Genomic DNA, 24673 nt, shown 5'->3' with positions numbered 1-24673 from the left:
AAACTCATTAAAATATTCCGCTTTTTAAGAAAAACTTCTCAGAACCCATCTTTATTCTTGTGCTTGCGTCTTTACACGTATTCCTCTTTCCAGTTCGGATTTCCTCTCGACTATGGTTATCCCCTTTCCAATGCACCCGTCACCCACCTTGTGACGCATCAGGAATACCCATCACCTAGTCCTTTCCTACTGAACTTACGGCACAATCCTCTTCACGATGCTCTATGTCACCCATCCTATGACGCATCAGAGATGTCCGTTCCCGGATGGTCGGATACTTCTTCCCGATGCTCCCTGTCACCCATCCGATGTGACGCATCAAAAGTACCCGTTCCTGGTGGCCTTACAGATATTCCTGTTCACAGTGCTCCCGTCATTACTTTGAATGACGCACTAGGAATACTCTATACTCGGATGTCTCTAGTGAGAAAAACCATCTCACTTAAAATTCCAATAATTCATTTAGAATTATTTTTCTTGGTGTTCCAAGCGAGAAAACCCTCTCACTTATGAATCCAATAATTCATTTAGAATTATTTTTATGTCAGATAAAGCCAATTTAGCAACATCCCTCTCACTTATAAACAGTTGTCCTCAACTGTAGAGCTCCAACTGAAGTGCCAGGGAGAAACCGGAAAGATTCCAAATCTTGCTCAATGGTGAGTTAAGTTGGTCCTTTCTCAAAAGAGAACTTAAAAATTAAATTAAACAGAAATTCAAAAATTCAATAATTCAATACTTACCTTACCGATTCATGTCATTCCTCTAGTACCTTGAGGATATCCTTCACCAATCATCAAACTTACGAGCCATGTAAGAACTCGTCATTCGCATCTCTCCAAAAGATCGAAAGTTTCCTCATCCGAGAATCTGTTAACTCAATTCCACCTTCTCAATCTCGAGAAGAATATTCCTCCTAGAAATCAATCTAGGTATCTTTCCTTGCGCATAATCCTGCACTGTTAGTCCAGAGGGTATTCAACCTCTTATTCTAGCCATAGCATTTTCTGAACGTACGTTCAAACCCTATTCACAATAGAGCGATCCCTCTTAGATTCTCAGGGATGTTCTCCCATATGTAATTTTTACCATTTTGAAACGGTTGGCGCATTATATTCTTACGAACAGAATACTTCGAATTTATTTCAGCAACGTGTAAATGCTACTTGACCTGCTCATGGAGAAACATATACCGCAACCAAAAGTTGCTACTGTAATGGTAAAAGCACATAGCGTACTCAATGATCAACGACAATAAGAAAACCTCTTCTCCGTAGAGAAACTCAAATTCCTTCTACGGAACACATCTCAAATAGAGATTCTCGTGTCGGAATATCCTTGCACGCAAAAAGGCGCTCAAGAGAGTATACCAACTGTCATCCGGTTCCTTGGTATAGGTCTGCATCTTCGTGTGTTATCCATGTACTCAAAAGTGTACATGATTCTTAAGCTGTGTTAGAGTTTCAATGAACCTGGGAAATTACCTTCCGTTCGTAAGATCCTTAGAGCAAAGAAGCTCAACTTGACGATCCCTTGGCTCGATCTTAGAGCAAAACCAGCTCATCAAATAATCTAGGATTTTAATCCTTGGATTCCTCGAGAACAGGCCGTAGTCGTCGCTAGTTCCTTCCCTCGTAAAGAGAGTGTTCATTCACTTGTGCGAAAAGCACTACCATATCTTCCCTTACCGGGTAGGGGGTGTTGGTTCATAAGCTTAGTGAAAGCTTTTCTTTGTTGAAAGCTCGGAATGGTTCCTTCCTTTCTGCTGTCCTACCCGCAATAGCAGGTAATTTGTTGGTGAACTACCAGATACGAGATCAATAGTTGACCTTCCGGATGGTTGAGCAAACCAATTCATCTCAAACAACAATGTTTCAAATTGATCCTACTCTCATAAATACTGGAGAGTGATTGTCCTGGTTAGACACATGCATATCTCGTGCATAAAAGCAATACGCATTTTATGAGTTCCTCAAAGATTTAACTTTGATCAAAGACCTGCCCTGTCACTTAAAGTTTGAGGGTCAAAAACTCAGGAGTTAGATTGAATTCCCTTACTCCAAACTTTCTCCGGATAGCAATGTATCCTTCGAGGAGAGGTAACAAAAATTCGTTGTTTCTGTGTTCAATGGTTCTCGCCCCACTGCGGAAATTGTATTCTATGTACATCAAGGTGTACACTTTCAGCTTTTATTGCTGACTCCATCTCTTGCAAAGTATCTTGCAGATGGGTTTACAAAATTTGGGCAAAAGTCCTTCGTTAAATTTGTTCACCTTTCCTTCCTCAGAGAGGTTCAAGAATGGAGCTACCTTGGCAAGAGTGAACCACTACTTGCTTTGACTCGCTCGTGTTCCTATTGGGCAAACCAATCCCAATCTTCTTGAATGCCTTCCTCAAAGCGTAGAGAAAAAAAAAAAATTTGTTCAAAAATTCAGCCTTGAATTGAATCCAAGTCTTGTTGTAAGTTCCTTGCAAAGCTTTGGTATGCCACCAAGTACTTGCAATCCCCCTTGAGGTGTTTGGTCACATGCCTCACCTTCGACGCTTTTCAGAAATTGCCGCTTGCAAAGGCCACTTCAAACTATCAAATGAAAGCGTTAGCTTTTGGGACATCTTCCCATCCGTCAAAAGTATCAAACTTGACCGGAGTGTTCTGAGGTCTAAAGACCTTCTTCATATCCTTCCCGGAATATTTCCTGGCTATGGTTTTTGAATTGATGTTCATGGATATTTGTCACGTGACACATCCAACCCTATGTGTCCATGGACAAGCTACACCATAGCAGGGTTCAGTCAGTCCAATCAAGTCTAAATTAGCAGTGATTTGGTACTTTTGTGAGTCTATTCGTAGACCGTGCATGCCCCGTCACTGAGTGTAGATGCATATCCTCCGGTTGCACACAGCATGATCATCAGTATTCCCTTCAGAATCCATCAGATTCAGTCAGGGGAATTTTCCAGTGCATTTAGCCTATTTTCCCTATTTTTGGTATTTTCACTTATTATTTTTAAGTGACTTTCCAACAAAAGTAGGTAGGGCAATTTTGCTAAGTTAATATATGAGTAAACCCAAGTTAGCACTTTCTGGCAGAAGAGGCAGCAGGAGCTTCCCACTCAACAGGCAACTTCTCAGCAGTACCCCCTCAGCACCCTAGCACTTTTGGATCGCAATCTCCCACCCTCCCTTGGCAATTCTCAAGCAGATTACCATTGCCATCCTCTTCCAGACTTTCGCGTTTTCCCCCACAGCATTCAGCCATCGCCAGCAAGTGGCCTTCTCTGGCGTTTTCCCGCGACCTACAAGCCTCAGCCCTTAGCGTTTTCAGCCAAACACTAACGCTAGCAATGCTGCCAATTCAGCGTTTTTCTCAGCATTGGAAGACCTGCCTTTTCCAGCGTTTTTCAGCATGAGATATACCTGCAGTTCCAGCGTTTTCAGCTTAGGACAATGACCTAAAAACGCAGCCAGAAATGTACCAGACTTCATCATTTTCATCTTCATAGGAACCTCGATAAGACCAGTCAAATTCAGCCATAAAACAGCAATAAAACAGTCCTTTTTCAGCCACCAAGACAACCCCGAAACTCAGCAGATAGAAGATCCCAGATTTCAGCCCTAAGTCATCGTCATCATCACCGTCGTCGTCATCGGCATAGTCCAAGTTGCATCAGTCCATTGCATACGCATTGTACACCTTTGTGCAATCAAAGTAGACCACTCTCGCCGACGAGAGTGGGGCCTTCGGAGGAGGGTTTTACAACCTCTCGGGTGTCGTATCTCTCTCTCTCCTTCTCTCAGTCTCATTCACTTGCACGCTCAATATCCACTCACTTTGTTCGTGATCATAGCACTCTCCATAAAGACAGAAGGCTCTCTCCTTCCCTAAGAACTAAAAGGAACCTTGAGCAAATAAAGATCACTAATCTTGAGAAAATACAACATTCATTTCGCTACACCTTACATTGGTATCAGAGCTTTGGAAGTGTTGTGCATTACTCAAGGAAAGAACCACAAGAAATTTTTTTGCTTGTTGCGGTCGCACGAACCCAAGCGTGTCGATTCCTAATCGTGTTTTGTTGAAGAGTGACAAGAATCCCAAGAAAGAAGGGCTTGTCCAGCCTCCCCTTGTGTCTCTTTTCACTCATTGAGAGCGGACCGTGCACTTAGCGGCCGGCCAATCGACGTGAGGTGGGAAAAAGCAACCTTGGTGTGAGTGCAAGGCCGCCAAGGGGTGCGCCCGCAGAAAGGAGTAGAACTCGGGTGAAGAGAAGATCATTCTCCAACGCGATTTGCAAGCAAAAGAACAACCCAAGAACCAAGACCCTCAAGAACCCAAGTTCCTTGTGAACTTAAGAACCAAAGATCATAGTGCATGGTCGTCACCCGAAGCGGAATGGATACTTCACATATAGGTGATGAGCATGAGAGAGGCGGCGAAGATTTTTCCCCACCAGGAGACTTTTTCAACCCTCCCCCTTCGCCATCTACGCCACGAGTTGCACTCACTCCTATGGAGATGATGGTCAAGTCGATGTTGGACATGATGGCACAACAACAAGAAACGAATCGAGTTGCATTGGCACAACTCGCCAGCAAAGCAGAACAACAAGAAGCTAGGGACCGTGAGCGCGACGACAGAATTGCAAGAATGGCCGCAGACCAAGAAGCCAAGGACCGCGAGCGCGACGACAGAAATGCAAGACATGCCGTACAACAAGAAGACAAACGCCTTGCTTTAGAACGCGAGCGCGACGCAAGAAAAGAACTAAGGAAGGAGGAAGCGGCAACACGAGCTGTGGCCTTGGAGGCCGAGCGTGAAGCTCGACGAGAGCTACGCACTCAAGAATTGCTTGCCCAAGTCCTAGCCTCGAAGACTGAACCACCCAAAGATCGTGGGAGTTCATCAAATGGCGCAAGCCACGATGCGGATTCCAACCATCCAGTCACAGAGAAGTTGACTTTCAGTAAGTATGACGGTAAGATGGATGCTACGGTTATTCATTCTTGGTTGCATCAATTTAATGCTTATTTTGCGACAACTAAGAAGACAGGAAATAGCAAAGTTTTGACGGCAGCTATGTACCTTGCCGGTGATGCCATTAATTGGTACCACGCATGGCAAGAGGCACAGCTAGCCGCGCACCTAGAGGGTGCCGACGATTAAGAAGCACAACAAGGGAAAGCCTAAGGAGAACAAGACTTCCACAAGTACCTCGCAGCCTTCTCAGGACCCTCAGAATGGTAAAAATGATAAGAATGATAACTCTTCTAACCAATCTTCTAACAGTCTATTATCAAAGAATTCTTCCGATGAATCAAGGGTAAGGCTAACACAATTGCTAAACCTAAGCTTACTCCAGATGAAAAGGTAGCACAAGGAATTGTAGGAGGATACATCACCTCGGAAGAACAAAGCACTTATTCTAAGGAAGGTCGTTGTTTTCATTGTCACATTAAGAATCACATAAAAAGAACATGTCCTAAGCTTGAATCGAATGAATCTAAAGAACCCACAACACCCACTACATTTGTCAATGCAATGATTGATAACACGATTGTGCCCACAGTTTCTCAGGACCCTCCCATTGATGATTCTCTCATTAAATGTTATGGTCGCACGGTTTTTTTTTTTTTTTGCGCTGCTCTACCCGAAACAGGGAGAGAGAATTCGCTGGCGGGTTTTGTTGCTTTATTTTCTAAGTGGTTGCCCACTTATTAAGTGGGCGGCCGGTATATTTCAAAATTGGTCTGAACTTGCCCAAAAACTCAATAAAACCTTATAAGTTTAAAACAATGCTTTTCACAACACTTCCCAGGCATCCCTGGATGCAACCACATGCAGGAATGCAATGCAAACATAGATTCCTCGCGGGAAAGCGTCTGCTCTTCCCGGAAAACTCGTTAAAATATTCCGCTTTTTAAGAAAAGCTTCTTAGAACCCATCTTTATTCTTGTGCTTGCGTATTTACGCGTATTTCTCTTTCCAGTTCGGATTTCCTCTCGACTATGGTTATCCCCTTTCCGATGCACCCGTCACCCACCTTGTGACGCATAAGGAATACCCATCACCTAGTCCTTTCCTACCGAACTTACATAACAATCCCCTTCACAATGCTCTCTGTCACCCATCCTATGACGCATCAGAGATGTCCGTTCCCGGATGGTCGGATACTTCTTCCTGATGCTCCCTGTCACCCATCTGATGTGACGCATCAGAAGTACCCGTTCCTGGTGGCCTTACAGATATTCCCGTTCACAGTGCTCCCGTCATTACTTTGAATGATGCACTAGGAATACTCTCGACTCGGATGTCTCTAGTGAGAAAAACCCTCTCACTTAAAATTCCAATAATTCATTTAGAATTATTTTTCTTGGTGTTCCAAGCAAGAAAACCCTCTCACTTATAAATCCAATAATTCATTTAGAATTATTTTCTGTCAGATAAAGCCAATTTAGCAACAGTCTGGCCTTCTCTCGTTCGGACCGCAGAGTGGCAGGAGTGAATCTATCGCGGATAGATCGCTTCTACACTAGTGACCACTCCTGTGACTTGGGTGGGACAGTTGGCATGCTTGTCAGAGGAGCTTCAGGGCTTTCAGCTACTACAGGGCATGAGCATAGCATGTGTCGGGACATCTCAGAGGCAATACCAGTTGAGTGGCTCACACCTCTCGAGTCAGCAGTGCCCAGATGGATGGGAGCCTTCACGCGACTGGAGGTTCTCATCTCAGTTCGGGCTTGCTCAGAGACTGTTCCATCCCTATTTTCCGAAATACAGGGTGAGGGACGCTTACACCGAGTTGCAATAGAGGCCCCGTAGGTGGCAGAGTGCTGCTTTCAGAGGATCCGAGTGGTGGGCATCTGTGGGAGGACTTGTGTCATCAATCCTGACCCAGGAGCTCTTGAGACTGAACACTGGAGAATGTGGGCTTGGGAGAGCTGTCCACTGGCACAAATATAGTGGGATCCTGGAGAGTGGCTTTGGAGGGACCCTTTCTCCTCTGCAAACCACCCAGGTGTCCCTTTCTTTCACTACACTGTTCGACTGGGATGTCACATACTTGCAGCACAGAGAGAGGCTCGCCTTGCTGCAGCACCTCATTGACAGCTTGTTGGGAGAGGTTGTGGGACTCCAAACAGCCGAGGCGAGTCACTTCGTTCCAGTGGCTGGTCGCACACAGAGCTCCAGCAGTTGGGAGCTGTCTTGTACATAGTGGTTTCTCCGCCGTATGTGCAGCTTGTGACCATCTTGTGGAGAGTCATCGTCACTGTCTTTGGGACTGTCCTTTGGCACAGCAGGTGTGGTTTCGTGTTCTTCGGCTGATGCCAGCTCTTTCCACAGCTCGGCAATACACTTGGGGGACAGCTGCTTGATCCACTCTCACGGGCTCGGCACTTCAGTTTGAGCTATCTTCCACCAGCAGGATGATAGTGATGCAGGGGGGGCGACCTACACTCCATCCTGCCACAGAGCTTACTCCACAGGAGTGGTGCAGTGAGAGAGAGGAATGCTGGGAGCTCATCAGTGGCCTGACACTCTGGTTCATCTGGCGGGCCCGCTGCTTCCGCATCTTCGAGGCTCGCCCTGTACCACCAGCAGAGACTGTTCGGGATCTTTGGCTAGAGCTGATCCATACTCTCAGGGGACAGCTGGAGAGACTCCAAGGGAGCTCCGACCGCATTTTCGCCTCTGGCGTCCTGGGCCTTTTTTCACCATGGTCCAGGGTGTACTCAAATGGCATTACCGTCCACCTGTGTTGCTTTTCCCCCCTCCCATTTCTTGATTTAGCCTCATTGTACATATGTTGTTTTTTCATTGGGAGAGTCTCCCCATCATGATTGTTGTAGGCCTCTCTTGTAGAGGTGGTTGTAGCCCTTTGGGCAGTTTCATTAACTAATAGAAGGATCTTTTTCTCGGGAAAAAAAAAGCTAGCACACATACACACTCAAACTCCCCGTGTAAACAGATGATGATGTGGCAGTTGTACGGACGTCCCGCAATTTGCGATGGCATGCTGATGTGGCACTCTACGGGCGCCCGCGATTTGCACTGACATGCTAACATGGCAACTGAATGGATTTTTGCAAAACGCGCTGGCAGCTTTTGGCGCTAGTAATTTTAGAACCAGATGCATTTGAGTTGGAAGCTTTTCATGTAACTGCTTTTCATAGGTCAAGGGCCTTTAAATAAATGCAAAGGGCTCATTCTCTCGCATGCTTTTGCATGAAGGTGCAAAGGATGGAAGACTAGCGATGTACTGAGTTCAAGCAATATAAAGAAATACCGAAAGGGGAGCCAAGGTTTGGGGCCAGTGCTCTCTTGGGGTGGAAGTCCGCCACTCCCCATCTCGTGTCGTGCATCTCTTTGAGTTCAGTTGTTATTTGAAGTGCTTAAAGTTGTTCCATCTGTTCTTTTCCGTTGGCACGTGGTGCCCACCCCCGTGACAGGGGACTGCCCTCTAGCTGTCACATAGACTAAAGTTGTTCCATTTGTTCTTTTCCGTTGGCACGTGGTGCCCACCCCCGTGACAAGGGACTGCCCTCTAGCTGTCACATAGACTAAAGCGTTGAGAGCAAAATAGCATATAGCAATATATATGTATATATATGCCCGTCTCTGCCTTCAATCTCACTTACATGTATATAGCATGCTCAACTCTGCGGACAATACGTAAGAGTGGCTCTAGCTCCTCCCTGAACATAATTGCTACCCCCCACCGCCCCCAAAACCCTTGACCTCTGTGCTCAAATCTAGTTCAGTATCTCCCACATTTTGTGTGTTCCTCATCTTGGGAACATCTAGCAAGTCCCATGTCACCGACATCTATCTCTCTCAACATTTCGTTTGCAGTGTCACAGAATTTTGTTTGGGAGTGGCTTGTCCCTGTACTAAAGTCCCCTAGAAGGATGATATCCCCTTCCCTAGAGACTTCCCATTTGTTATCATCGAGAACCGAGAAAGGAGATTGCCCTCTAGATGTAACAGACTAAAGTGTTGAGGGAAAAATAGCATATCGCAATATATACGTATATGCCCGTATGTGCCTTCAATCTCACTTACATGTATCTAGCATGCTCGTCTCTGCGAACAATGCGTAAGAGTGGCTATAGCTCCTCCCTGAACCAAACTGCTCTCCCCCCTCCCCCTCCTCGACCTTTGTGCTTAGATCTAGTTTCTGTTTTGCATGCTATTCCCATTTGTATCCAACCACATGTGGCAGAAGTTGTCCCGGTGCCCGATGTGTCTCTGAGTAGAAGACAATGTCTCTCCTAGTAAAGATGTCCTTCAATGCCCCTACATCAAGACAAAGTGACCATTACAATTCTCGGCCGTTTCCCTTAATGTGGTCCCATAGGTCTCACACCGTCATGTGGAGCGGTTGTCCGTTATCAGCACGCTCCCATCTCAGTAAAAGGCAATCTTCCCTTTTTCCCTAGCCAATCTAATATCCAGCATTACCTCTTCATATGGGCAATCTGGAAGAGTGTGAGGTCATCTCTGATAAAAATACCCATCTTAGAGTGGGTCTTTTCTTCAAAAAGTCCTTTGCTTCCATGGAGGGAAAGCTAAGGATGGGCGCTTTGTCCTTTAAAGTTTCCCCCTTGGTTTCACTTTTCTTGTTACCCACTCTCCAAGCCCTCGTATGTGTCAACTCAGTAGCCCCCATCATAAACGTGAGTTCGTTTACCTCTTCGTCAGCATTATCTTGGTCTGAGGCTAGAAATCCTCACATGTAAGGCACCCATACGCCTCCTTTGAGTTTTAAGGGTTTTCCCCAGATTTCTTGTATATGGACCTTTGGCCGATTTTATGTAATGCAAAGGGTCACCCCCACTTTTTGCTCCAAAATAAAAAGAGAGAGATCAACCTAGATACTAGTTACTGGTGAAACTAGCCTCTGTACAATAGGGGACACTGGGCTAACACACACTATTAAGAACATGAGACGGTCCTTGTAGGAGAACTACAGACATCTGAACACCCATCAGCATGCTTTCTTTCAAGCTGGCAAAGCTGGAGATATTGGCATCCCTGAACATAGGGAGAGTAGGACAATAGGCACCTCCAAAACATGTCACAAACAAAACTTTCCCTTCATGACATCGAGAGGGTAGAGACCCCTGTGAGAGAAAATTGGCCCGAACATCTGGCATCCCTCCTCATGTTACTGTATTACTTGGCTAGCTTCTACATAGACCTCTGCCAAAGGTCAATACTACAAATCTTTGGTCCAAAAGACCTGAATGGCCACAAGACTCTTGCTCAAGAAGCCTCTACCAGATCCAGATCCTTGACAGTTGGAGGCCCCACAAGACAAATTGGGAGATCTTTTGCCCCTGAGATGATGTACAACATCCTACAGCAATATTTGGTAGCAGATGGAGTTAGACACTGTACAGAATATATCCTCCCCCTTCCAAAGCCAGTCAGATCTTTGAATGGGGTCGAACCTCCATCATATAGCTAATATATATTTTATGAAGCAATGACACTTCAATGTTAATTGGGATATACAGATGTCAGATATAGACTTTGTCTCTGAAGTATCTTGTACCCTCAGGGACACTGCAAACTATTTATTCAATATAAACTAGTCAAAACCTATATAAAACATACGACACAAAAGAAGTTGCAGGTACAAAAGACTAAAAACAATTCTGTAACTCAACTTTGACCTTGTTTTGAGGGTTTCAAGAACTTACTGGGCATCCTCTACCACGGAAAATTGCATGATTATTCCCAAGGACTGGCGCTGTAAGTGGATATATTGCAAGTTGAGATTGTACTGCATCTAGAAGCTCATACTCCTCTCTGTGAGAGAAATGTTGAGCCTCAGAAAAGGAAAACCATCATCATTTTCCTGGAGGATAGCACAAAAGGAAAATCCTGACCTTGTAAGGCGCACAAAAACGACAACGCTCCCAAGCAAGGTACTGGCAACCGCCGAAGAGTCAGAAAACTGATATTCTCTCATACTACCCTTGTTGCAAGTCTTTATATTGTCCTCCAATAAGACCTTATATGCTAATGACCCCTTGAAGAAAAAAACAAGTTATAACATCAAAACTTTATCACCTCAATGATTGAGCAATTGGTGAAGAAGTTCTCAAAACCAGGTATTCTGCATGCTGAATAGATAGGGCTTGCATGAACAATTTCTCTTAGTAAAATTCTGTGTGCACCCACTCTCTAGGATGTGCCATTGTGTCTCCATGCACAGTGCCCACTTCGAAGCATGGATACATAAGGAAAAGCAAGAAAGCAAGTCAAAAAGCAGTGACCCGAAGATGCATGGTGTGCTTGAGCATGGATTGAAGTTCATATAACGAATTGTCCACTTGTGGCCTATGCTTTACTATGTTTTCTGTGTGTGTCTGCATTTAATATTTCTATGTTCACCTGAGGATGTATCGTGTGAATTTTCTTACAGTGCTTAACATTCTATCTGTGCACAGAGAATAAATGAGAAAAAAGGTATCAAAGCCTTCAAACACACAGACAATGTAGATGCATATAGTGTGTGCGCACAATAAGCATGAAAAATAAGCTCTTCATTTAGTTAATGCAATTTTGCACTTCATCAGATATTGTACGCGCATGCTTGACATAATGATAGTTTTTTCACATGACTCAGCTAAAATATAAAATTTAATTCTTCTAATCTCTGGCCACTCGGTACTTGAACTTAAAAAGAGCACAAAATAACTGAACATCATACATGGTGGAGTAGAGTTCTCCAATCAAATGCACTCGTCCCATAAGTCAGGCGCCCCTTGAGGGGTGAATCTGTCTCCCGGATTGATCTTTTTTACGCTAGTAACCACATATGTGACGTGGGTAGTTCAATATGCATTTGGCAGGGACTACCTTTTCAGACCATGCACCAGCGATTCTTACTTTGTCCCATACACAGCGAAGTGGTAGTCTCATGCTACGCGTTCCAGAGAGGATTTTGTTGGATACAAAGCTCACAGTGCAGGTTGTGGCGCTTTGGACAGCAATCTGGACACACCGGGCAACCCTACTGCTAGAGCAGCCACTAGCCTTGTGGAGCTTAGTCATTTCTTCCTCCAGGGTCGGCAGCCCGCTTGCTGCGGCCCGAGATGAGGAGAAGCGGCTCTGGCCTCATCGATTATGACAGAAATACTGAAAGGGGGCGCCACGGTTTGGGAACAGTGCTCTCTTGGGGTTGAATTCCGCCACTCCCCGTCTCATGTCGTGCATCTCTTTCTGTTCAGTTGTTATTTGACGTACTTAAAGTTGTTTAGTCTGCTCTTTTTTGTTGGCAAGTGGTGCCCGTCCCCGGACATATTCAGCGGTCCAAAGTTCTCCTTCAGGAGAGCAATAGAGACGAGACTGATGAGAGCAGCTGCAACCTTGGGTAGCATGGAGAGGATGTGTTCGTAGATTCACTTTCAGGAATCTCGAACAAAGCTGTAGCTATTTGACACATTGGTTACTTCAGCTATGCTTCATGGGGGTGCAAATATGGGGACAATCAGTAGACCATCATAGCCGAGCTGGTAGTACTGATGGATGGAGATGTATGGAGAGGCCTCTAGTCTCTATGATTTCCTGGATGATTGGGGCCAAGGCATCTATACCTCACGAGATAATTCGTGTAGAGCTTGTAACAAACTTGGACACTCCAAGTCAATAATCAACCGCGACAGCACCAAATAACCACTTCAAAACAATTCACAGATCACAATAGATTTGCACTGGCCCGGCGGAGTTCCGTGCCTAGAGATATTGGCCCCAAAGACTGGCGCCCCTTTCGGTATTTCTTTTTATATTAATCAGATCAAAGTACAAGAGAGTGGCTAGGGTTTCACTCTCAGACTCTGCGTCCAGATGCTCTGAGAAGTGAAGCCCTCTCCACATATTTAAAGGTACAAGGGATGCCCAAAAGCAGAGCCCCAAAAGCTTTCAAAATCAAAAGCATCAGTTCTCTCTCTTAGAGAGAGTCTCTTTTATTTAATTAAAAAAAAAGCAAGTTCTCTCTCTTTCATGCAAATAGCAACGCCCAAAAGCTGCCAGCGCAAATTGCGGCGCAATTTCCAGAAACTCCGTACAACCCTGCCACGTGGCACTGGCGCCAGATATTAGGGTTTCAGCCAGCAGTTAGGGTTTCCAGAGATTAGGGTTTGCTGCAAATTAGGGTTTCTGGCAGATTTTAGGGTTTGCAAGAATTTTAGGGTTTCTGTTGTCCGCCACGTCATCACTTTGTGACATACCCCCCTCTTGAAAGCATTGTAATCGACCGCGATTACGCCTGCAAAACCGACAAAAGCCATAAACCGTCTTAGCAGACACTGACTGTTAGTACCTACGTACTAGGAACACACATCTAGCACATGTACAAAATCGACAGTCACATCACACGACATCACAGGACATCACAGGACATTCAACATTCATTCGAATCTTAGACCATGATTTATCGGGAATGTAGCTAGCAATCACATCTAGGTCCAATCGGGACCTCATCGATGTCCGATTGACTAACCCCTATTGCAACCATGTCTATTCGAGATCAAGTAGACCAAAATGCTGCAGTCATTTCGTCTATCAGTTCCTGCACTCATAAGAAGTCAAGAACAAATCAGTATCATAATCAGGAATTCCATTTCATAAAGTCATACAGCAGAATACTGTCAGCTCTCAGTATCCCTGAAGCTCAAAGAGACATCAGTGACTCTAGTATCTAAATCAAGGCATCTGTTGACAAAGGAGTGGAGTGACTCCCCTCTTGTGCATCCCACTGCACCAAATCCTCGGCCAAGCTGAATTCTGGGTTCCATGTAGACTATGCTAAACCAAAAGCATCGAGGTAAAGTTTCACAATCTGAGGAGTATCTGCTAGGTCCTCCTCCTCCATCCACTTCGCATCAAGTGCAGGATAATTCTTGAACTTAACCAAGAACCGCCTTCGGACTTTACCCTTATTCTTCGTATCCTTATGTGCCAAAATCTGTTCAGGAACAAGGATCTCCTCGTTTTCGTCCACTTCGGGTTGCTCATCAGGCATATCACCTTTAAAAGGTTTCAAGAGATTCACATGAAATGCATTGTGAATCCTCCAAGTATCTGGCAGTTTCAGTCGGAAGGAGACTTCATTTATCTTTTCAGTAATCTGGAAAGGGCTGTAGTATCGCATACTAAGCTTTGGAAAAAGCCTCTCCTTTCCCTTGTTCTTTCGTAGGCGTGCCTTCTCAAAACGTAAGAGCACCCAATCATCCTCCTTCAATTTCATGTCGCGACGATGGCAATGCGCTGCCTTTTTCTGTCGTTCTTGAGACTTCTGCAAAGTCTCGCGAACCTTGGCAAAAGAGGTATCCAGATCTCGCGTATATTCATCCGCTTCAAAGATCTTATCTTTCGTGCTCAGGAAGGGTGGAACCTTTGCAGCACCTTCAACAATCTCAAATGGCGCCTTCCCCGTCGACGAGTGTATCGTGTTATTGTAGGCAAATTCCACCAAAGGTAAATATCTTTCCCATTGAGTCTTCTGATCTGAGATATAAGACTTCAACAAATCTAGAACCACTGAATTTGCAATCTCGGATTGCCCATCAGTCTGCGGGTGGAACGATGACGAGAACTGCAACCGCGTGCCAATGTTCTCCCGAATTGCCTTCCAAAACAAACTCGTAAATCTGGGGTCTCTGTCGGAGACAATTGTCTCAGGCATGCCATGGAATCTGAAAAACTGGGCCACAAATAGTCTCGCTAAGTGATCCCGCTTGACTGTTTTCTTCACTGGAATGAAATGAGCATGTTTGCTAAATCTGTCAATATCAGTTCAGATACCATCGTGACCACTCTGTGTTCTCGGGAGATCGAAAATGAAATCCATCGCTATACTTTCCCAGGGGCGGGTAGGTATGGGTAAAGGCTGTAACAATCCCTGTGCTTTATGCATGTTAAACTTGACCTTCTGGCATACCAAGCAACTGCGCACAAACTCTTCCACATCTTTCTTGAGTCTCGGCCAAAAGAAATATCTCTCTACCCCTTTCATGGTGGTAGCAATGCCGCGGTGACCCGTAAAAGGTGGACAATGGCATTCAGTCATAACCTTTTCCCTCAACGGCTGTGTAACGCACAACATAGTCTTTTTCATCAAGTAGCCTTCCCGAAGGGAGTATCCAGCTACTGTCTCCCCATCCCGTATCCGTGTGAAAATATCTGCAAAATCTGTATCTGTGGCACATTGATCGACCATATCCTCGAAGCTCCTATGATGTATCGCGAAAATAGCCAGAACCAACGGTTTCCTAGACAAAGCATCTGCCACTACATTCTTCTGGCCCTGCACATGGACAATCTAGAAGTGGAACTGTGACAAGATGTTCACCCACCGCATCTGCTTTTCCGAAAGCTGCTTCTGTGACAAGAAGTAGCGCAAACTCTGATGGTCTGTAAAGACAGTAAAATCCGCTTCGAGTAGGTAATGCCGCCACTGAGTAAGAGCATGGATAACCGCCAAAAGCTCTTTCTCATAAATCTGTGTTGTCATCTCCGGCCTAGAGAACAAACGACTCTCGTAAGCTATGACATGGCCTTCTTGCATCAAGACCGCACCCAGACTACGACCACAAGCATCACAAAATACTTCAAATGACTTCTGCAAGTCCGGCAAAGTCAAAATAGGTCCCGTAGTCAATTTCTCTTTCAACGTCTGAAAGGCAGTCACCTCTGTGGGTCCCCACGAAAAAGGTACTCCTTTCTGTGTCAAGGTATGCAAAGGGGAAGCAACCTCTGCAAACTTTCGTATCAACCGCCTGTAGTACGAACACAGTCCAAAGAAGCTTCTAACCTCATGGACATTTCTCAAATCGGGCCAATCACGGATAGTCTCTATCTTGGCCGGGTCCATTTGCACTCCTGCTGTGCTGCTGACACAATGTGTCCCAAAAAGTCTATCCATGGTAGGAAAAATTCACTTTTCTTAGCATTAATCACTAGTGTGTGATCTCGTAATGCCTGAAAGACTTGAAGGAGATGATCTCTGTGTTCTGCCTCATTCTTGGAGAAAACAATGATGTCGTCAAAGAAAGTGCCAACAAATAGCCTGTACTCTCGAAAAAAAATCCTGTCCATCATCCGGTTAAATGTCGCAGGAGCATTGGTTAAGCCAAACGGCATCACCAGAAACTCAAATAACCCAAAAGCCGTCTGAAAAGCTGTCTTGTAGACATCTCCTGGCGCTATCCTGATCTGATGATATCCACTCTTCAAGTCAATCTTGCTAAAGCACGAGGATCCCTGTAACCTGTCAAGTATATCATCGATTTTAGGAATCGGAAATCTGTTCTTGATGGTGATTTCGTTGAGAGTGCTATAATCGATGCACATTCTCCAAGATCCGTCTTTCTTCAAAACCAACAACACTGGAGAGCAATACGGTGAAGTACTAGGCTGGACAAGACCCTTTTCCAAGAGGTCTTTCACTGGGCTCATAATCTTTTCATTCTGTACTCGGCTCACACGGTAAGCTGGCCGATTCGGTGGCGTGCTTCCAGGTATCAGATCAATGGTTTGATCTTCAGGCCCTCTGAAAAGCAATCGGCATGAGTGTGGAGAAAAATCTTGGCGTTCTTTTGATCAGGTCAAAACATATTCAACCTTTATCCAGCGTTCAGTTCTCTCCCAAAAGAATGAGTAAGAAACTGAAGTTTATCAAGTACAATCTCTAAGCCCTTCATTTATCAAAGTCGCTTTCTCGGCCCGGTAGTCAACCACGGCATAGTTCTTGTGGTACCAAGGGATCCTGAGTAGAACGTCACTCGCGTGCCCTGAACACCCTTGTCATTGCAAACAAAGTTTGCGAATGATTGGTGTAATGGCAACATCCCATCCAGGTGCCAGTCGAACTAACTTCGCCTGTGGCATCAGTATGTCGGGCATAATTCCAAATCGAGCCACCAATTCCAAGTGAAAAGAAGTTGGCCTTGGCTCCTTTAAAAGAGCTTCCTGATCCTTCACTTTGCCCCAAAAGCGGCAAAGTTTGTACTTTCATTCATTAGATTCGGTACAGGTCCCACGCCATGTGGTACCAGTTCTGCTTTTCTATCTGCCTTTTCTGCCACATTCCTCAGCTGCTCTCGAACTCTCACACCTGTCGTCGTCTTTATCATTCTATTCTTTCTGTGCCTTTTTAGGACACTTCGTGGAGATATGTCCATGTTCCCCGTATCCAAAGCACTTCCCCTCTCTGATGAAGCGAGCTCTCTCCTCAGGAGTAAGCTTGGGTCGTGCATCATTTTTCTCTTGGTTGCTCTTTTTTCTTTCTACTTTCATTCCCAGAAGTCTGTTCGGCTCGTTGTGTCATAGCCTCATCTGTGGGGTAGGTCAGACTGCCAGAGTGAATGGCAAAGCCCCACTTCGCATGACTCATCAACTCCTGAATAGAAGCTGACTTCTGTTCCAAGCACTGATCTCGGATCTCTGTAGGTAGACCCAAGGTGAACCGCTCAATCTGTTCTCTGAACGAGATCTTTTTGAATGAAGAGGCGGGTAGAAAAGAGCTCCAGAATCTTTCACAATAAGCATTGATTGTATCTTTCTTGGTCATCCGAAGATGGTTCCAAGCAGCGCGTATATCTCGCTCAAACTCTTGAGTCAACCAAGAAAAAATAAAAAGCTTCTTAAATTTCAACCATTTAACTGGCGCAGTCTTGTTTAAAAGAAGCGTGGACCACCAAGTACGAGCATTCCCCTTAAGGTAAGAGGTAGCTCTCCGAATCTTGGAGTGCTCTGAATAGCGTCCTCCCGCGAAAGCAATGTCAAACTGTTGTATAAAAGACAAAGCCTTCGAAGCATCTGAGTATCCTGAAAAAGTATCAAACTTGATCGAGTGGCCACCTTCCTTAAACTCTCGGACTTTCTCGCTTTCATCTAAGAGAAAGTCATACTGGTTGGCTTTGTAAAAATTCTTCTTGTTCGCATAAAAGTTTTCATCATCAGAATCTGAGCTGTCTGTAGACGAGTCCTCAGTAGAACTGTCACTCAGTGGGCGAGATGTAGCCTTCTTTGCCTTTTTCTTGCCCTTTCTGAAGCGTTGTTTCTTGCTTCGCTTTTTGCTTTTCCTGTCTTCTTCGCTCGAGTCTGAAGAGCTAGAAGAACTGTCAGAAGAAGAAGAAGAAGAAGAAGAACTGGGTAGGTCTTCAAACTTGACGCGCTTCTTCAATTTCTTTGCCTTGTCAAATGTCGACCGACGACCCAAATATCCCGGGAAGTCAGTGCCTTTCTTCTGCTTTTTGCCATGCTTTTTGCCTTTCTTTTGCACGTCGAAAAGCTGAGCAATCCGTGCATCAACCACGTTCACCAGTTCCTTCTCCGTATATTTCTTGGAGGCAGAAGGTTTCTTGAGAGCGGGTTTCGGGAGTGGTGTTGTGGTTCTCTGCCACTCCCTCTGTACCTCTTCCAAAGAGGTCTGGTTCATATATTTTGCCATCTTCAGGTCCTTGGCAAAATTGAGCATCATCTTTGTTGCATCATCGATCAATTTTCGACGCTCCATCTCTCGCTGCTCCGCTGGAGTAGGCCTAGGCGGGCCATACTCCGTGCCGGAATCTTCGTTGTGATCCCTGCCCGCATCTCCAGATGCAAAGGGATCGGATTTCCCGTAGAAGAGAAATCGGCCGTGCTCTGATACCATTAAAACAAACTTGGACACTCCAAGTCAATAATCAACCGCGACAGCACCAAATAACCACTTCAAAACAATTCACAGATCACAATAGATTTGCGCTGGCCCGGCGGAGTTCCGTGCCTAGAGATATTGGCCCCAAAGACTGGCGCCCCTTTCGGTATTTCTTTTTATATTAATCAGATCAAAGTACAAGAGAGTGGCTAGGGTTTCACTCTCAGACTCTGCGTCCAGATGCTCTGAGAAGTGAAGCCCTCTCCACATATTTAAAGGTACAAGGGATGCCCAAAAGCAGAGCCCCAAAAGCTTTCAAAATCAAAAGCATCAGTTCTCTCTCTTAGAGAGAGTCTCTTTTTTTTAATTTAAAAAAAAAGCAAGTTCTCTCTCTTTCATGCAAAAAGCAACGCCCAAAAGCTGCCAGCGCAAATTGCAGCGCAATTTCCGGAAAATCCGTACAACCCTGCCACGTGGCACTGGCGCCAGAAATTAGGGTTTCAGCCAGCAGTTAGGGTTTCCAGAAATTAGGGTTTTCTGCAAATTAGGGTTTCTGGCAGATTTTAGGGTTTGCAAGAATTTTAGGGTTTCTGCTGTCCGCCACGTCATCACTTTGTGACAGAGCTTGCTGCTCCCCCTCTGGTCATAGAGACACTTACCAGATCTATCTCTTTTATACAAAGTATATGGGATCTCCCCACAAATAGATATGCTCGCCTAACTTTGGAGTCTTCTCAACAACTTGCCTCACAAGGAGACATCTTGTTGGTAGGCACAGATGACATCATGGTTTAAGCGAAATGGATTTAGTATGGATAGACTAACCCCTTTTTGAGATGCACCCTACTTGTCCCTCACACGGACCAAGATTACCCACCTCAACAAACAAGATTTGATTCAACTAGACACCAGGAGTACATGGAGAGAGACAACACGAGAGCTTGATGGATTTCTATAGAGAGCATCTTCTTGAGCTCACAGGGGATGGATATGTGATCAGACTTACCTATATGGACACTCATTTATCCGATGGGATATGATGTGTCGAGTTGTTTTTGCTAGAGCTGTACAAACACAGGAACAGTCTCTTGAGGAGATTAGACAGTGGGAGACATTCACAGAGGGAGATCACTGACTTCTTTAGAGAAAAGAGTCCGTTATCCAATGAGCAAGCTTCACAACAGACTTCAAAGTCCACATATACCAGAAGTATATTGACTGACACAGACATTGAACTTGGGAGAGCTAGATAACCGCGTCTACGAGGGCCACCACGACATCGACGAAGGCACCATCAGAGGATCAAGACTATTCTAGCACAGCATAGGAGACATCCAAGACAACTATTTATAGAGGCGGGCATTTACGATGTTCTTCAGCCACCAATGGAGTACATCCTCGGACACCCCCCGATACCAGACATCCTCGGACATTGATGTTCATTTTAGCTTTTATTTTGTACCCAGACATTGTCACAAGGACGTGGCAACTGTTAACGAGGACGTGGCAACTGCTAACCTTAGTTTTTGGTTTCTTTCCAATGATTTTTGTTTTATTTTTGAGACCCTCTTTTTGAAGTTGCAAATGGTTGGACATTGTATGGCCAATGTGAACGGTAGTTTCACCCGCAAACGGGAAGTTAGTAAGCTAGAGAAGATGCTCTCTGTAGAAAGCCATCTTCGTGCCCAACTCCTGTGCGGCTGTATCCATGTCCTCCTGGTGTCTAGCTGAGTCAGGTCCTAGCGGATGAGCCTGGTGATCTCGGACTGTGTAAGAGTCAGGGAGGGTGCCTCCAGTGAGTACTGGAAGGGGGGCAATTTGTCTATGCTGAACCCATGCGCCTGGAACTATGACGTCATCTCCCTATCCATCAACCCGAAAGGTGTTCAGAGCTTTGTAGGCCACACAAGCTACCATCCCAGGTTCATACGAATGTATGCACAGGTGGCTCAACCATTGACCCGACTCACTAGTGCTACAGTATGGTTAAAACCTGAGGCTGAAGCATTAGAATACCTCAAAAAGCGCCTCACTGAAGCACCTATTTTAATGGCTCCAGATTGATCTCTCCCTTTTCATGTTCATACTGATGCCAGTCAACTCGCTGTGGGGACTGTGTTGACTCAGCCTAGTAAGGAGTACAACCTGGATTTCTCCGTTCACTATGCAAGTCACCTGCTCACCAAAGCAGAGCGCAACTACAGCACCACTGAAAGGGAAGGTTTGGCTATGGTGTATTCTTTACCGAAGTTTCGTCATTACTTGTTAGGGGTTCACTTCACTATCATCACGGATCATCATGCGCTACACTATCTTCTGAATAAACCCCAAGTTGAAGGAAGAGTCTGGAGGTGGCTACTGATATTCGAGGAATTCGACTTCAAAGTAGTTCTTAGTCCAGGCAAGCGGCACGTCATGGCCAACCATCTCTCTCGCATATATACAGGTGAGCCCGATACTGGGGTTGATGATGACTTCCCAGATAGTCATCTCTTTAAGGTCGCCACTATCCCAGAATGGTATGGAGATATGTTACATCTTCTCTCTACTGGCCTATATCCTGAGAATGCTTCTCCCTTGCAAAAAAAGAAGACTCTTGCTGAAGTCTAGACCCTTCTCTTTGATTGGGGGACAGCTCTACAAATCTGGGCCAGATGGTGTGCTGTGCAGGTGTGTCTCTCCTCATGAAGTAGACCACATTCTAGAAGATTCACACAGTGGTCCTACAGGTGGCCATTACCCTGGTCACATCACGGCGCAAAAAAACTTACAAACAGGCTTATAGTGGCCCTGTATATCTAGAGATGCTATTGCTCATGTCAAGATTTGGGATGTCTGTCAGCGATGTGCACCCAAGCCTAGCAAACAATCCAATCGCCCTCTGCAGGTATCTATGGCATGGTTGCCCTTTGAGCGATGGGGCTTGGACTTTGTTGGTCCAGTTACTCCACCTGCTCAACCCGGTAATTGTAAGTATCTCCTGGTAGCAACAGATTATGCAACAAAGTGGGCCGAAGTGGTGGCTACCATCGACTGTACAGCCGCCACTGTCGCAAAATTTTTGTATGAAAATATTTTTTGCAGGTTTGGGTGTCCTCTGGAAGTCACCAGTGATCAAGGTAGTCATTTCGTCAACGACCTAACCTCCACACTCCTCACGAACTACAAGATTTTTCATCGCAAATCTTGCTCGTACTATCCTAGAGCAAATGGGCAAGCTGAGAGCACTAACAACGTGCTAATCGCGCTTCTCAGGAAAGCTTGTCACCTGCATCCAACATCTTGGGCTCAGGCTATCCTCGGCACAATTTGGGCTTATCGTACCTCCTTCAAGACCACCACCAACTACACCCGATTCCAGCTAGCTTTCAATCTAGAAGCAATTGCACCATATGAGTTCAACTCAGGTTCAGCAAGAGTGGGAAGTGTCCGTGTCACAGCGGGGATTGCTTCCGCAAACCTCTCTCATCTCTCAATGTTAGAAGAAAGCAGGATGTTATCTTCACATGCTCTCCAAGCCGAGCAACTTCAAGACCACCACCAACTACACCCGATTCCAGCTAGCTTTCAATCTAGAAGCAATTGCACCATATGAGTTCAACTCAGGTTCAGCAAGAGTGGGAAGTGTCCGTGTCACAGCGGGGATTGCTTCCGCAAACCTCTCTCATCTCTCAATGTTAGAAGAAAGCAGGATGTTATCTTCACATGCTCTCCAAGCCGAGCAACTTCAAGACCACCACCAACTACACCCGATTCCAGCTAGCTTTCAATCTAGAAGCAATTGCACCATATGAGTTCTCAACTCAGGTTCAGCAAGAGTGGGAAGTGTCCGTGTCACAGCGGGGATTGCTTCCGCAAACCTCTCTCGTCTCTCAATGTTAGAAGAAAGCAGGATGTTATCTTCACATGCTCTCCAAGCCGAGCAACTTCAAGACCACCACCAACTACACCCGATTCCAGCTAGCTTTCAATCTAGAAGCAATTGCACCATATGAGTTCAACTCAGGTTCAGCAAGAGTGGGAAGTGTCCGTGTCACAGCGGGGATTGCTTCCGCAAACCTCTCTCGTCTCTCAATGTCAGAAGAAAGTAGGATGTTATCTCCAAGCCGAGCAACTTCGTCTCAAAGCGTGGCATGATCGCCATCTCGGAAAGCCGAAAATAACGCAGGGAACACTGGTGCTACTCTATCAAGCGAAGTATCTGAAAAAAGCTAAGAAGCTGGTCCCAGCCTGGCAAGGGCCTTTCATGGTACAAGAGATTTTGCCACAGGGCACTGTCCAGATAGTCACTCTAGAGGGTGTTACCTTAGCACTGGTAAATAGATCAAGAATCAAGTGCTATCGCTCGCCCTGATTATATAGAAATTTGATGATGATATCTATTCCACCACCATATGATTATCCCCTCCTCAGCTCTCTCTCTCTCTGGCTTACCATTTTCCACTCTTCTCCAATCTTCCTCATGACAGTTCTCATCTCAGTTGTAGTCATTGTTATCTTTAAAAATTCCCCTTGTTTCACTGCGTGCATCCATTTTGCTCTCATCTCATTGAGATAAGTGGGTTTTTGGAGTCCTACTATAATCCAACTTTACTGTTGTTCTGTCTCTGCTGCCTTTCTGTTCTTGTAATTTTCTTAAATATACGAGGTTCAAGTCTTGTCGGATAGATCTTTGATTTTTGGATATTGTTCGATGTTTAAACCTGTTCTGCTACATCTCCCTTTTCCGTCTCTAACTTATCACACACTCACATCTCTCTCTTTGCCTTTCGGGTGCGATCTCTTTCGTAACACTCCTCAATATGCTTCAATCCTGATGCCTTCCTCCTTTCATTTGATTCTCTGTTCCCTGTCTCTCACACATGCAAGGCAAGTTTGCTCGAGGGTGCAAATTTTCCTCTAACCTTTCTGATAGCCCACATCTGGTTAATGAGAAGCCCAAATCCTAATAGAGGAGAACAGAAAAAAAAATTTATCTTTAGATCTCTTTTATCTCTCTATCTCTGGCAGCCTTTATCTCTCCCTCTCTTTTATCTCTCTATCTCTGCCTTTTTTTTTCTTTTTCTCGCTCACTGCGCCCTTGCCTTAGTGTGTCCCATCTTTTGCTGTGTCCCTGGGCCTCTTATGAAAACCCCCTCTCTCCCGACCCTACCCCCCCAGTCTACTTCTCTTTCTACCCCTCGCTCCTACCCACCCCTTGCCCCCTAATTTAACCCTCGCCCTATCTACCCCTGGACTCCTTTCCCACCCCTCGCCCCCCTACCCAAACCCCCCCCCCCCCCCCTCTCTCTACACCTCGCCCTTCCCCCCTATCGACCCCTCGCCCCTACCCAGCCCTCGCTCCCCCTTCTCTACACCTCGCCCTCCCCTACCTCACCCTCGCCCCTACCCAGCCCTCGCCCCCCCTCTTGATACCTCACCCTCCCCCCCTCCCCCCCATCGACCCCTCGCCCCCCCTCTCTCTACACCTTGCCTCTCCTCCCCTCGCCCTCGCCCCCCCCTATCGACCCCTCGCCCCTACCCAGCCCTCGCCCCCACCCCCCCTATCGACCCCTCGTCCCTACCCAATCGACCCCTCGCCTTACCCTGCTCTCGCTCCCCCCCCCCCCCCCCCCCCCATCTAACCCTCGCGCCTCGCCCCCGATCAAGTCTTCGTCTCCCTCTCTCTCCCTCGCCCGGAAAATTTACCCTCGCCGTTGCCCAACATCATCCGCCACCTGTCTTCTCTCTCGGCCTATCCAAGCAACTCATCCCTCGACCTATTCAAGCAACAGCCTATCTGCACCGTACTGTCAACAGGCGTATGATCAGTTGGCTGTCTTGCTTAGTTGATACTAAATCCTTGATACTAAATCCTTGGCCTCTCTCCGATTTTCACCCTACCAGTTTCTCAGAAGCACACATATGGATAGTGTTGTTTGTAGAGTTGCAATTGTATTTGGGACAGAGTTGCAGTTGAGTGAGACACGCAGTGATGTGCTGAGAAATGTATGAGCTGGGGATATTTTCCATGTATGC

The 24673-nt window shown here is 45.8% G+C and overlaps 1 protein-coding gene across 2 annotated transcripts in view; it reads right to left on the bottom strand.

Moving 5' to 3' along the window:
• Nucleotides 1–24673, bottom strand: part of LOC147462209 (Cleavage and polyadenylation specificity factor (CPSF) A subunit protein) — a 118501-nt gene that overhangs the window by 28841 nt on the left and 64987 nt on the right. For both annotated transcript variants that reach the window (XR_015187687.1, XM_086509613.1), the window contains exons 13-14: nucleotides 10896–11038; nucleotides 10707–10815 (exon numbers count right to left, since the gene is read on the bottom strand). Coding sequence is in view for 1 of the 2 variants with exons in the window: in XM_086509613.1 (XP_086365739.1) it covers nucleotides 10707–10815; nucleotides 10896–11038 (252 nt within the window). In the remaining variant the exon portion in view is untranslated. The remainder of the gene's footprint in view (nucleotides 1–10706; nucleotides 10816–10895; nucleotides 11039–24673) is intronic.

This window comes from Adiantum capillus-veneris, chromosome 3 (genome assembly GCF_014529385.1).
Source record: "Adiantum capillus-veneris isolate H3 chromosome 3, ASM1452938v2, whole genome shotgun sequence".
Taxonomy (NCBI): domain Eukaryota; kingdom Viridiplantae; phylum Streptophyta; class Polypodiopsida; order Polypodiales; family Pteridaceae; genus Adiantum; species Adiantum capillus-veneris.
Note: the sequence above shows the minus strand (reverse complement) of the source record. Positions and strands in the feature narration are given on the sequence as shown.